The 14794-nt window shown below is 35.9% G+C and overlaps 1 protein-coding gene across 1 annotated transcript; it reads right to left on the minus strand.

The window, feature by feature from the left end:
• Positions 1 to 6746: 6746 nt before the first annotated feature.
• On the minus strand, positions 6747 to 14317 carry LOC25481111 (disease resistance protein RUN1). The gene is made up of 6 exons (XM_024774232.2): positions 14230 to 14317; positions 12872 to 13512; positions 11491 to 12592; positions 10846 to 11121; positions 9978 to 10733; positions 6747 to 7850 (listed from the first exon to the last, which is right to left on the minus strand). The coding sequence occupies exons 2-6, from the start codon at positions 13381 to 13383 to the stop codon at positions 7044 to 7046; spliced, it is 3453 nt and encodes a 1150-aa protein (XP_024630000.1). The 5' UTR covers positions 13384 to 13512; positions 14230 to 14317; the 3' UTR covers positions 6747 to 7043.
• Between the last annotated feature and the right edge of the window lie 477 nt (positions 14318 to 14794).

Genomic DNA, 14794 nt, shown 5'->3' on the forward strand with positions numbered 1-14794 from the left:
CCAAGTGCATTGGTAACTCCAAAAGGCATAACTTTATATTCATAGTGACCATAACGCGTTCTGAAAGCCGTCTTCTGCATGTCTTCATCCTTTACTTTAATCTGGTGATAACCTGATCTCAAATCAATCTTGCTGAAAACTCGTGCACCCACTAGCTGATCCATCAAATCATCAATTCTCGGAAGTGGATACCTATTCTTGATAGTTACCTTGTTCAACTGTCGATAATCAATACACAACCGCATACTACCATCTTTCTTCTTTACTAACAAAACCGGCGCTCCCCAAGGTGAAACACTTGGTCTAACAAACTTCTTCTCAAGCAAGTCTTCCAACTGTTTCTTCAACTCAGATAACTCGGAAGCAGACATACGATAAGGTGCCATCGAGACCGGCTTCGTTCCAGGAACAAGATCAATAGAAAACTCAACTTCTCTCTCTGGAGGCACATCAGGAATCTCATCTGGAAAAACTTCAGGAAATTCACACACCACCGGTAACCTGTCAATCACTGCTTGATTCTCAATAGATAAAGTAGCCATTAACGAAAACATCAAGATACCGTCGCGTTCCAGTTGCTTCAGCTGCTTAGTAGATAAAAACTCTGCACCACTTTCCTCTTCGACGGAAGAGAAATGCACTGACTTGCTAAAACAATTAATAAGAACGTGGTTGTACTCTAACCAGTTCATACCCAAAATCACATCCATACCGCTCAAAGGTAGACAAACTAAATCCATTTCGAAATCACGACCAAACATAGACAAAGGACATTTCAAACATACGAGAGAAGTAGTCACCGAACCCTTTGCTGGAGTTTCGACAACCATCTCTCCATTCATGTCAGACAAATCAAGACCCAAAGCAGAAACACAATCGAAAGCAATAAAACAATGCGTAGCACCAGTATCAATAATAGCAACTAAAGGAGTATTATTAATATAGCAAGTACCTCTGATCAAACGATCCTCATTCTCTGTCTGAGTCCCAGTCAAAGCAAAGACCCTACCAGTAGTCGGCGCCCTCTTCGGCTGAGTACACTGAGAGCTAATGTGACCCTCTCCATTGCAGTTAAAGCACACAATGTCCGTACGATTGCAATCAGCTACAACATGACCTTTCTTGCCACACCGGACACACTTCTTGATTTCCTCAGGGCAGACGTTGCTTTTGTGGCCTTTCTCACTACAATTGAAACACACAATCTCTGCAGCATCCTTCTTCTTAGGCCGCCTAACATCGACCATCTTCTGTTTCCCTTTATCAGCAGGGGCACTGTACGGCTTAGGACGACTCTGCTGTCCCTTACCCTTCCTCTCATTCACTACCTTGTAGTGAGCCTTCGTATCCTCTTCATAGATCCTGCAGCTATTAACTAAGTCCTGAAAAACTCTCAGCTGTTGATACCCAATCGCCCTCTTAATGTCGGGCCTCAAACCGTTCTCGAACTTGATACATCTCGAGAACTCAGCATTCTCAGCAGTATAGTGCGGATAGAACTTAGACAGCTCCACGAACTTGGCAGCATACTCTGTCACGGACATATTTCCTTGCTTCAGCTCAAGGAATTCGATCTCTTTCTTCCCGCGAACATCTTCCGGAAAGTATCTTCTCAGGAACTCCCTCCTGAAAACAGCCCAAGTCACAACAGCTCCCTCCTGCCCAAGGGTAGGCAGAAGAGCAACCCACCAGTCATCAGCTTCCTCGGCCAGCTGATGAGTACCAAACCGCACTTTCTGATCTTCAGTGCACTGCATAACTCGGAAAATCCTCTCAATCTCCTTAAGCCACGTCTGGGCTCCATCAGGGTCATAACGTCCTTTGAAAGTCGGAGGGTTCTTCTTCATGAACGTCTCCAACATCGTAGCTTCAGCATTTGCACCAGCATTCACGTTAGGTTGTTGTCCCACAGCTTGGGCAACAGCTTGTAGAGCAGCAGCTAACGCAACATCATTCCTTCCAGCCATTCTGATATTCTACAAAAGTAGCAACAACAACATAAGATAGTAATATAAATATTACTAAGACTCGACACGACTCTCTAATTGACCGGACGGATCGACCTGCTCTGATACCAATTGTAACACCCCGTTTTCCCAATATACAAATTTCATAAACAATTATCAGAGTAAAACCATAAACGGGATATCACATAGAAACGTAATCCAAAAATAGTTAAATGATAATTTAACCTTCACAAATATCCTTAACATAGCAGCGGAAAATCATAAACATAAATCATAAACGTTTTGGCACGCAGGCCCAACAAGTATCTCAAAAGAGTTTATCAAAACATAAGCAGTTCACGTAAAAGAATGAAGCATGTTATAGCATATAACCCCATCCCGTTACGTATCAGAGCGACCTAGAAGACACAGTGAAGGCAAGGCCACTCACGACGAAACAGCACACTAAGCTCGATCACCTGCACGTTACCCACGGTCGAGGTAACATTCAAACAGAAGGGGTGAGATTTCATAACAGAATAACATTAAACAATGCAATTAAGAATCATAAGTTAACATCATAGTCATTTCATTAATTAGCTTTGCATAATTGCTAAACTATTAACACGTAATCGTATATCCATTAATTAGGAGTAACATAACATAATCAATAAACACATATCACGTAATCACATATTCAATCATTATCAACAAGGCATCTTAATCATGACAATGCGACAATGCTCCTAGACTCCATATATGCATGTGGTACCAATCGTCATCATAAGTATTAATATACTTTAATCGTGTGGAGGACAAAGCTCCTATAAAACGTGCGGAGGACAAAGCTCCTAATATTTCGTGGTGAGGACTAAGCTCAATGATATGCTATGCATGGACTCTTTATAACAAAACATCGTATTCATCGTAATCATATGCATTCAATAACTTGAAGCGAAACGTCATCATTTCTTTATATTCAAAAATAAACATTGCATACTCAGTTATATAACAGCAGCAGCATAATTAAGTCACATAACAGCAGGGGATATTAACATATCAACATTGATTCAATAGAGTCATAATCGTTTCATTATATCTTACGTATTGCATAATACTTTAATCATGCTCAATTAACATCAATATATCTTATTAGCTTTACAAACTGCATTAAACGTTATCTTTAGGTTTCATTACCAACTAGGGGTTCACTCTTGATCGAAAGGTGCGACACGGATCGCACAAACACACAAAACACTACATTCTGGACTTGCTCGCGAGGCGAGAGTCCTTACTCGCCATGGCGAGTACCACTCAAACTCCCAACTAATGTTGTTCTGGGTTCAATCCTGTCCTAAAATCATTCCTAATCATCTCTAGGTATGTTTAGGCACTTAAAGGCACTCAAGGTCCAACTAAAAAGTCAAAAATACAAAATATGACATGCACTCTGCCTAAGCTCGCGAGGCGAGAAAGGGTTGCTCGCCATGGCGAGTTGAACCAAACAACTCGCGAGGCGAAGGAAAGGGGCTCGCGTGGCGAGCGATGGAGTCCATCACTCGCGAGGCGAGGTTCATCACTCGCTGTGGCGAGCGATGAACAGAAGCACGGGCAGACTAGGGTTTTTCTCAAAAATCCATCACACAACATGGTTCAAAGCCTAATTTTTATTCCAGAATTCATCCTAAACATATTCTAAGGTTAAAGGACGGTTTCTACATCAATCTAAACAAGTTTTACCGTTTGATCATCAATTTTTAGGGTTTTAACCTAATTCCAAAACTTTTCTAAATCAATCCTAACTTTGTCAACTAATCATCAGAATTACAGAGGTTAATGCTACTGAGTTATTAGTCCCACCCTTACCTGGTTATGAAGAAAATCGCAGCCCTCTTGGTCACTTGCTCCTCTCTAAGCTTTTTCTCCCTTTTCCAAAAGTTTTCACGTACAATCAGTTTTTCTAACAATTAGGTCTTCTCTATTTATATCTCTTCCTAATTACTTATCTTATCTCAAATTCTCCCCCAAAACTATCTAAAATATCAAAACAACCCTCAACTAAATATTTTATATTATTTTCAAATCTTTATTTTATTTAACAATAAAATAATTCTCATAACATAATCAAATCCTCCAAAACTCATAACTTATCACGTCATCAATCAAATCACTAAATTCACCACAAATCATCAAACATATCAAAATCATGCATATATTATATAATTATAATATAATTGCCTAAACTCGATTAAATAACGATTAAACGAAAGTGGGCGTTACAACTTGGACTTAATTCCAAAGTTATATGATTAGACAATTTTATTTTTTGCAGTCAAGATAAATGAACCAAAAGTTCATATAAATTAGTGTTTAGGGAATTTGAATCTCTAAACTTAATAAATTATGATATGTGTGAACTTGATGGCACATAACCTAGAAAAGATAAAATGATATTTTATCATATTTATTGATGATTGCGAATTATAAAAAAAAAATTTGATATGTTTGATATGTTCAATTTATTTAACGAAAATTGAAATTTATGTTGGCTACAGTACCCAAGTCTATGAACAAAAACTCTAATTAAGAAATTTTCGAAGAAAAACACAATCCAACTTGTCTTATTTTTTGAACTTGGTATTGTCGACATAAGTTCAGATTTCGAACCCAAGAGCGTTAAACTCACTAGTAGAGTCTATGAATGTGTATTCATTGGGTATGCTATAATTAGGGAAGCTTATATGTTTTATGACCTAAATGCTAACGTGATCATAAAGTCAAATGATGCTGATTTTTATGAAGTAATTGTACCCCTGTAAATTAAAGAATAGTGGGAGCACTAGTGGGGGTAAACTAAATTCCCCTTGTATATTATGAACTAGTGGGGGCACTATATCTGATCATATGATATGGAAAAGGTATGTAAGTTAGATAATTCTTTGTGAGGTCTAAAATAAACTCTTTAGGAATGATATGGAAAATTTGACATTCTAATTATCGAATGAGTATAAAGTGAATGAAAGTGACAAATATATTTACAACAAATATGGAAATAATATTTGCACGATCATATATCTCTATGAAGACGAGTTGTTCATATTTGGTTTAAAGATTCATGTTATGAATATTATGTGAAATCGTTGTTTATCAGTAACATTGATAAGAAAGACCTAGACAAAGTTGGAGTAATTCTTGGTTTCAAGATTACTAGATCAGATAAGAGAACTTTTATGAAGAATCTCACAAAGTTGAGAAAAGATTACTAGATCAGATAAGAGAACTTTTCTGAAGAATCTCACAACGTTGAGAATATCTTAAGAAAATGTAATTATTTGACTTTAAACTTGCAAGCACACCTTATGATCTAAGTGTAAAACTTTTCAATAACACTTGAGATGGTGTTAGACAAATAGAATATGCAAGCATCATTGGCAGCCTTTAGGTATGCCATTGAATGTATTAGACTCGATGTTGGCCACGTCGTGAGACTTTTGTTCAAGTTTATAGTAGACGGATAAGAAGCATTGCCATGCTATTGAAAGAGTCATGAGGTGCCTTAAGAAGATCATGACTCTAGGATTACATTATGTAAAATTGTTATCTCCGCTAAACTTCTCAATATCCCACTTCGAACCCATGGTACTTGATTATCCTTTAACCCTTGCCCCACGATGGACGCCAATTGTTGTGAATTCAATGAAAATCACACCAATAAATATTTGATGTGTGGAGCAAGTAATAATCAAGCAACCAAACAAAGTGTATGGAAGTTATAAACACAAGCCAAAAGTAGAAAACAATGAGAGAAAAGAAAGAGAGAACACACGAAATTTGTTTACCCAGTTCGGTCAAAAACTGACCTAGTATGGGGGAGAGAGCAGCCCTACGTTCCACTATAATGATGAGTAACTTTACAAAAGAGATATCAATGGGTTACAAGAATAACTCTCCCGCCTAATTCTACCCAAAGTCCCAATCTCTTCCCGTGACCAAGAAACTCAATCCTAATTGTGTTTCCCAAGGTGAATCAACCACAACCCTAGTGTTTGTTGAAACTCTATACAAACCCTAGTTTTCTTGTTGACTTCTAAACCCTTGTTTCAGCCACCTCTATCTCTAGGTTTACATCTGATACAAGGTCTATATTTAGAGAAATGTAACTCGTAAATTTGGAATGGATATCACGCTGAAGATAGGTTTCCTTTTTTTTTTCTCCTTCAGTGAAAGAATATTTGCATCAAAAATATAATATTCTCTTTCAAAATATATTTATTGTCCATAAATATATTTTCAGCACAAAATATATTTGAAACAAATCTTTTATATTTTTAGCAACAATATTCTCCATCCATCAAATTTTGAGTCATACTACAACGTGCATTATTTCTTCTTGAATTATATCAAAAAATACTCTAGAATTGCTATGTTTAAGGAAAACTAGAATTACATGACTCGAAATGAAAACATTATAAAATATCCCAAAAAACGTTGACAATTGTTCTAAAACTTCTCTATCTTGGATCAAAACTAAATAAAAGTGACCGAAAGGAACTTGCTCTTTACCTTCTTCTTTAGGCTGAAGAACTACTTTTCTAATATTTTGCTTCATAGGAAGGGGTGGAAGTTCTGATGCAGATACAAAAGTAGAACTTCTTGTCTTATCGTCACATATTTAGCAGGAGTGGCCTTCTTGCTTTGGCTGTACCTTATAGAAACAAGGCTTTATAAAAGACTATAAATATTGCCTAAAAAACTAAAACAGGTAAAAATTTGAATTCAACAATCTTCGGTAATGTCAAATTCTGCAATAAAATTGAGCCATAGTATAAAATAAATGCAAATGGAACATGAAAAATGTTACAAAAGGTACCGTTCTTAAATCAATACAAAAGGAGTCCATAAACGCCACCACATTAACAAATCAACTTTTCGACACCATTGCAACTACAATTGACCCGGCTAAGACAGAACAACCATTACTTATGACCAGGGATCAATTCAGTAACAAGCAGTAGATTGATATGGATTTCTCCTACCCAGAAAAATATTGCAAGACACATACAAAGGAATCCTTAATTAGGACAAAGGTATGCGCAATTAAAAATTGTCGAGACCTCTATTCTGATTCAAGCATAAACATTCTCCCACTTTCTTTGAAAATCTTACAAATATTTTGTTATTTCTCTTTCGTAGTGGGTCATTCTTGATGATAGGCGATGGATCCCTTTTCACATTAGACGATGGTTGCATTTCCAGTCCAGGCAATGGATCCGTCTTCATGCTAGGGGATGGTTGCACTTCATCTTCAAGTGATGGATCCCTTTTCACATTAGATAATGGTTGCACTTCCAGTTGAGATAACGGATCCATCTTCACATCAAATGATGGCTGCACTTTATCTTCAGGCGATGCCTCCTTTTTCACATTAGATGATGGTTGCACTTCCAGTTCAGGTAATGGCTCCATTTGTACTTGACTAGATGCTTTAACTTCCACACTAATTGATGGCTCAATTTGCATAGAACTTGATTGGCCATATATTAGATAGACAACTGTCTTCTTAACGGTCAATCCATGCCCAAAAGCTACAAAAATCCCCACATTGTCCCCAACTGCTAAATTTGATATTACACTCTGCCAATCTTCATTGTTAAAGGACATTACTGTTTCTTGCTTGTATATATGGAGTGTGAATTTTGTGTAATTAATTATCAAAACACTGGTGAGACATTCAGTTTCCATGTTTTCAGGTGTGGATGAATAAACAACATATAAAGTTATTCCCTTCAAGCAACCATCACAGTCCTCGGGCACTTCAAATCGTACGAATGGTCCTTCACCTGTATAGGCTAACCAAGAGGGGTAATTGTCACCCGGAAGGAAAGAATCATTGGTTGTTAATCCCTGTATCATGAGCATATGCTTAGTTATTTAGGTGATTATGCTATGAAAATTGGCATTTTGTACCATTCAGTGTCAAAATATGCACCTGCACTACACAGGAAAATATATATATACAAATCCAAGTGCTTTTAATATCTGCACTTAAAAGTTTTGATCAACTCTATCCGCAAGATAATAATTATATCTTTAACTTTCAGATAAGCTTTTTTTCATCTAGTCTAGTATTTAAAAATGGTGAGAAGCCTCAGTTTTAGTTGCATCCATTTGATTTGTTTGCTGCATGTTCTACTCCAGACATTTGGCCCGGTTGCTTTGGATCATCCCAAGTTTCTCATCATTTATCAATTGCATTCTTTGAACTAATTTTAGTCTCTATGTTACAACTGCAATCTATTTTCCTAATTTTTTTGTACTCTAGTTCTAGATTATTTTCCACAAATACTTCCATTTTTCTAGTTGTTATCCCAGAAGGCTAATGGTATGGAAACATTTGGTTTACTGTTCCAGGTTCCTACTAAGACAGGGGAAAGAAGTATTTATAAAAGATCATCGAGTTACCTAGTTCTTCTCTATATGTAATAATGTGCTAAAAAAATATTTATAAAAAAACTTAAAAGAAAAACTGTTCTTCTCTAGTCACATATCCCCCTCCTAAAACATAAAATAAGGATAACATTATGTGTATCACATGCTCGGCATGGGCGATGTGACTCAGTAAGTCATGTATACTCGGGCACAGGTGAGGTACCACCAAGAATTCAAACAGAGTGGGAGAAGTCACATCCCCACGAGAGCATAGGGGTTGAGAACGGTTTTTAGCACAAAGGAGAGGATCAAAGGAAAAATTGAACACTAAACAAGGGATCAGATAACTACTCTACAGAAAAATATACCAGAGATCGCCCTTCTTGGAACTACACCAGGCAAGGAAGGAATGATTATGATGGTACTTACAACAAGTAAGTAAGGTTACCAGATCATTGTGATTCATCTTATATTTTGAAGCTCTCTTCAAAATTGTGTACCAAAACAGATTTTTCCAATCCACCACCTCTCCACACACACCTGGAAAAAATTATTTCCCTCCTGCTATTGAACTCTTCCTATGACTATGAAAACAATAACAGTTACAGTCCTGGCAAATGGCATATCGTTGCATCTGTTGCGGCTATCATACAAAGAGTACGGTGAGCCATCATACTGTGGTTTTCCGTTTATCATTTTTTATGCCCGATCAATATGTCTTTGTTTAAGCTAGAAATCTAATCCAATGTGATTCTTCGTTGGTAAAGACCTGTGAGTTGGGTGCTCACAATGGTCATCCATGTTTACAAACATGCAAATTAAGTTAGTCCTTGAGGATAATTTTACATGATTTCAATTGCATTGTAAAATAAATTGTATGATATTTCTATGTTGCACCGTTACAAAAAATAATGTAGTTAAAGTTCAATAACTACAATACATTTGATATAACATTTCAATTATGGCGCATGTGAATTTTTATTTTATTTGCGACGGGTCTTAGTTTCAACAATTTATAATCCACAAAAATCTTGGAAGTTGAAGAACAACACTACCTATGCAACCCTTACCTTCTTTCATGGATAATGGGAGGCACTACCTTATGTGGTCTATATCTTTCTTCATTTCACTGTTGTATATGTAAAAAGCTTTATGATGCAGGTTTTTAAACAATAGCACATTACCAGGTTACTACAGCAGTTTTTTATCCCATAAATCATTATCACTTTCATTATTATATGTTGTTAAGTTTTTATGATGACTCAAAAAATTCAACACCGTTCCCTATGAGGTAGGATCCTCTCCATTTATGATCCTCTTCATTTCTTCCATTTGGAGAGATAAAGACATAAAGAAGTTTGAAAAAAGTATAAAATAATTAATGATGATGGGACTATATCCTTTTCCAAACTTCACTCTAACAATATCTTTAAAGTTTATGCTCGAAGCAATGTGAGTTAGCATCTGCTTTAATTTATAATAGTTTATCTGCTAGATATTTGTATAAATCTGTATATTCAAGAAACTTTTACCATATAAAGAAAAAATAAATGTGATATAGAATATGTGAGATCAGTTAAGGTGAGAGAAAAGAGGAGGAACCTGTGATAAGCTATTGCCAAGAGCATTGACAACTATGTGGCAACTTCCCATTGTAATCAAAAGAGATTTCAAGGAAAGATCCGAGATTTGTGATGCAAGTAATGATTCTGATTCAGTAAAATTTGCACCATAGAGACCATCAAAAAAATTTTTGAAATTTTGAATGAGTTGAATCACCGATTGGCATTCTATCCTAACACTTCTATGTTCTGAACAACTACGGCGCATTGATGATTGATAACCCACAACCAAACTATTACTCTCTACATCCAAAGCAGTGTGGGGAATATGTGGCAATGAATTCATTGTTGGTGACATCCAAGACCAAATAAGGGAAGGAAAAACATCACGTGATAATCCTTCATATCCGCATAGGGATATATACACAATGCTTTTTGATCTAAATATGGAAAAGGGTGCTTGTTTGATGCCAGTATTTGCTGCAACTAAAGTCGTCAAAGATTTCATTTGCACTATATCTTCTTCCAATTTGTCGATCTTTGAACAACCAAAAAGGATAAGAGTTTTCACAGATATCAGCTGATAGATCTCCCTTGGTAGATTGCCAAGACTTGTACAATCCTTCAAATTAATCAGAAGAATATTCTTGAGCACTCCTATGGACGGGTGTACCTCGGACAAACTTGGACAATCCTTCATAATGAGCTTTTCTAGATTCGGTAATTTTGAAAAGTCAGGGGTGCTTTTCAAGTACTTGGAATGACTGAGATTGAGTATTTTTAGCTTGTCCAACAACTGCGAGAACATAATTATTTAAAGAAAAGTTAGAGAGGAAAATGCGAAATGAAAGGGTAGCAAGAGATACTATTGTCATCAACCTGAGTTTTAAAATAAAATGTTATCATACCTTGGTTTCCTTCCAAACTTGTTTAACATTGCTAAATTTTAATTCTAAAACAACTAGATTTCCTTGATGAAAGTCATTTGGTATACAGCTGAAGGTAGATCGTTGCCAATTGACCCATCTCAGCTGTTTGGAAAGATGTGCAAATTCTCCAGTGAGGTCAACACAATCAAGTTGCAAAAGTCTCATGTTCTGCATCTGTTGGAAAACATTGGTACTGAAGCTATCTTTGCCTTTTATTTGCAAGTTCAAAATCAATCCCTCAACTTTTTGTGTTCCCTGCATGTGAAGGAAAAAGGTTGAGAAAAGAATGAAATGGTTTAAATTACATGAGAGAAACAACATTCAACCTTGTTATTCATAACCATGTAATTTCTATCAAATCCCTTTATTATTGGTAGAACAACAATCCTAATCTATAGGGATATTTACATAACAGAAAAGGAAACAAATCATATGCATATCTCAATCCGATACAAAAGTGGTGAGGCTCAAGCACACTTGTAATGGACATCAGAAGGAAAACACTCAAATTGTGAATCACACAATTTTCCACCAATATTTGTGAGGAATATAACAATTCAGAAACAAACAGAATTTTATGATCTTGATAATCAAAAGTTTCAATTGTATAGAGTCAGTTCTTACCGTATTATTTGTCAAAACATCATGTGCATCTTCGTGAAACCACAACCGACTACGCTCCCCTGGATCTTTTATTGAACTTCCGCGAACTATTTCTCTTCCCATGTCTCTTATTAAATCATGCATTCCAAGCTTGTTATTCTTTTCGACTTTTAGAAGGCTCCTCTCTATGAGGACAGCTATTCCAATATCAGCAAAAAGTCCACAACCATTTAGTATCTCGGTAACATAGTCTTTGTCCTTGCCGATAAAGAAACAACATACATCAAGAAATATAGCCTTTTTCGTGTCTTCTGTCAAACCATCATAGCTTATTCTCAGTTTCTCTTGCACTTCTTCATGGGGAATTTTTTCTAATTTTGATAGCACACTTTTCCATTCTTCCTTTGTCCTTTCAAATAAGTGAGATCCGAGAATTTCAAGAGCTAGGGGCAACCCTCCACAGTAATTAACTACATTTTTTGAGAGTTCACTGAAATTGGCTCTTGGAGTCGCATTTTTAAAAGCATGCCAACTGAAAAGCTCAAGGGACTCATCTTCGTCCATTTCTTTTGCTGTACAGACAGGGCGAGCTTCAAGTAACTTAAGTATGTGCGCATCCCTGGTTGTAATAATTATCACACTGCCAAAACCTAAACATTTATAATTTCCACATAGGGCTTTTACCTGCTGTACTTTGGTCACATCATCAAGTAAAATGAGCACTTTCTTTGCAGAGATTCTTTTGTTGATTATAGCTGTCCCTGTTGTAATGTTGTGTATTGTTTCCTCTGTTTTGAAGAGATCTGAAAGAAGTTGTTTTTGTAAACGAATATACCCTTTATCTGATTCGCAAGTTTGTCTAATATTCTCAATGTTACTTCTATGCACAAACTTGTGATGAATTTTATTGTAGACACCTTTGGCTATGGTAGTTTTACCCAACCCGCCCATGCCCCAGATCCCTACCATGGAAACTTTGCTTGATTGATTTTTAATTGAATGAATCACCTGATCCACACGGGACTGTAGTCCAACTGGGTTTTCAGGAGAAGGCAAGAATGTGCTGCTTTCAAGCTTTTTCAGAACTTCCTTAACAATTTTATTCACCAGTTCACTTTCACTCCTTCAAGTTCAATTCAGTAATGACGATTATAAAACAGATAGAATAAAAAAGCTTAAAAATAAACAAAAGAAGCAAGGAACCAACAGAAGAAATGATCAAATGGCTGATTATATAAATATCAATTTAGTCCCTTAACTATTATTATATCCAATTTAGTCCCTTAATTCATTCATTATTATCGGTGTCGCTTGTCAGTGTCGGTGTTGGTGCTTCATTGGTTCATAGATCAAAATAGATAGAAATTAATTATAAATTGATGGTTGTATCATAATTTTATACCTGAAAGTGCTGGAATCCCACCCAGAAATATTTGCAGCTTGAGTGAGAGCACGCTTCCACGTCCGCAACAGTTCTTGCCTCTCTTTTGGTGGGTTAATTCTTTTGGTAATAGCTTCCAAAGCTTTTCCAAAATCACCAACCTGACGACGAACGACGGATGGGTCAACATGGTAAAAAATGGGTATAACCACTTGGCGATTGTTAGATCTGCGGTTTTCCATGATTTTCAGCAGTTCAACAAGACACCAACTAGATTGAGTGTAGTGTTGTGAGAAAACAACTAAACAGATTTGAGACCCGTGTATTGCTCGCAGTAATTCTGGTTTTACTTCCCATCCCTTTTTAAGCTTTTCATCGTCAAGAAAAGTGTTGATTCCCGCGTTCAATAGAGCAGCATACAGATGAGAAACCAAGCTCTTGCGGGTGTCTTCACCTCTGAAATTTATGAACACGTCGTAGATCCATTGATGAGAATTCAAATTGAAGGTTGATGACGATGATGATGAAGACATCGAATTTATGAAGTCAGTCAACGCTTTTACTTAAAGAGCAAAGTTGCAGCGACAGTACTTTAGATTTGGAGTTATAAACTTTACTTGATTAATCAAAATATATAGACTGTGAATTTACTTGAAGCCAACCTATAAAAAATAAGATTTGAGATGAGTGTCATGCACAATAATAAGAGGCTCTCTGCAGTGCTATATGAAACAACCAACTTAAGTATTAAAATATGAATTAAGTGTGAGGCACTTAAAATAAAATGAATTATGTGTGATAAAGTCTAACATGTTATTTCCTTTAAAATGGATCTATAGCAGGTTAACAACTAACCCAGCTGCAAAAATAATTTGATATATCCTGAAAATCAAATCAAGAACAAGTACGGTATATTGTTTTGTCTCTAGTGATCCTAAACGATTTCCAAGAGAAAATGAGATTTACTACTAGCCAACTGATAATGTTTTGCATTATGCATATCTGTTTTAACTTTTAATAGTGTGAAAAAGAACAGCCCGCAAACATGCCATTCCACATGTAACAATAGCTGCTGAAAATGGAAACAATGAGATTAAGAAATCCAGACAAATTTTGGATGATATTTAGATATTTTATCATAGAACTTGTAACATTCTAAAATGAAGTGAAATAAAGATTTCAAAAAATTACTTGTAGTCCCTAAAGTTTAATCATTCTTACAAATTTAATGGTTTAATTGTAAGTAAAAATAAGGCAACAAAAAACAATGTCAAATATGAAGTCTAAAATAGAAGAGAGAAGACAAAAAGAAGGTAATTTGTGTAACAGAAAAGGGAGCAGTAAGTAAAAATATATTTAGAGAGTGAGAGAGATCTTACTTGAAAATGTGGAACAAACAAAGTGAAAATAAGATCTTCTAAGGAAAGGTTGAGAGGCAATAACCAGTAAGTGTGGCAAAGATGAAATCTAAAATTAATGAAAGAAACAGAAAAATGGATGAGGCACCACACCAATATGTATCCAACTGTTGAACATGTATACGTGTCTTCCCACGCACCATGCAAAAGAACGTCACCTATTCAACACTTGCAAGTCAGCGCTAAATTGGTCCATTGGTCGTTAACTAATTTCTTTTTGGCTTAATAGCAGTTTTGGCCTCCTATGTTTTAAGAAATTGCAATTTTGGCCCCCTAACTAAATAAACTACAAAACCGCCCCTTAAGTATTGACTTTTTTGCAGTTTTAATTGTTTTTAATTATTTTTATATGTGTTTTATATGTGCTTATACGTGATTAATTGCCTTTGTTAAGTTACTAGTGGGTTGTAGTAATTTATTTTATAATCGGTGAGTAATCGTTATTAATATTTTTTACCGTTAAGTGAGTAGAAATATTTTGAATTGGTTAATGAGTGAGTTGAGCCCATTAAGACATTAGCGGTTA

The sequence above is a fragment of the Medicago truncatula genome, chromosome 3, assembly GCF_003473485.1.
Source record: "Medicago truncatula cultivar Jemalong A17 chromosome 3, MtrunA17r5.0-ANR, whole genome shotgun sequence".
Classification (NCBI taxonomy): Eukaryota; Viridiplantae; Streptophyta; class Magnoliopsida; order Fabales; family Fabaceae; genus Medicago; species Medicago truncatula.

Bases quoted from the DNA above. Each gene is read 5' to 3' on its own strand.
- LOC25481111 (XM_024774232.2), bottom strand. From the start codon at position 13,383: ATGTCTTCATCATCATCGTCATCAACCTTCAATTTGAATTCTCATCAA. The intron at 12,593-12,871 runs GTATAAAATTAT...TTGAACTTGAAG, and splicing joins TGGGATTCCAGCACTTTCAG to GAGTGAAAGTGAACTGGTGA. The intron at 11,122-11,490 runs GTAAGAACTGAC...CTTCACATGCAG, and splicing joins ATGTTTTGACAAATAATACG to GGAACACAAAAAGTTGAGGG.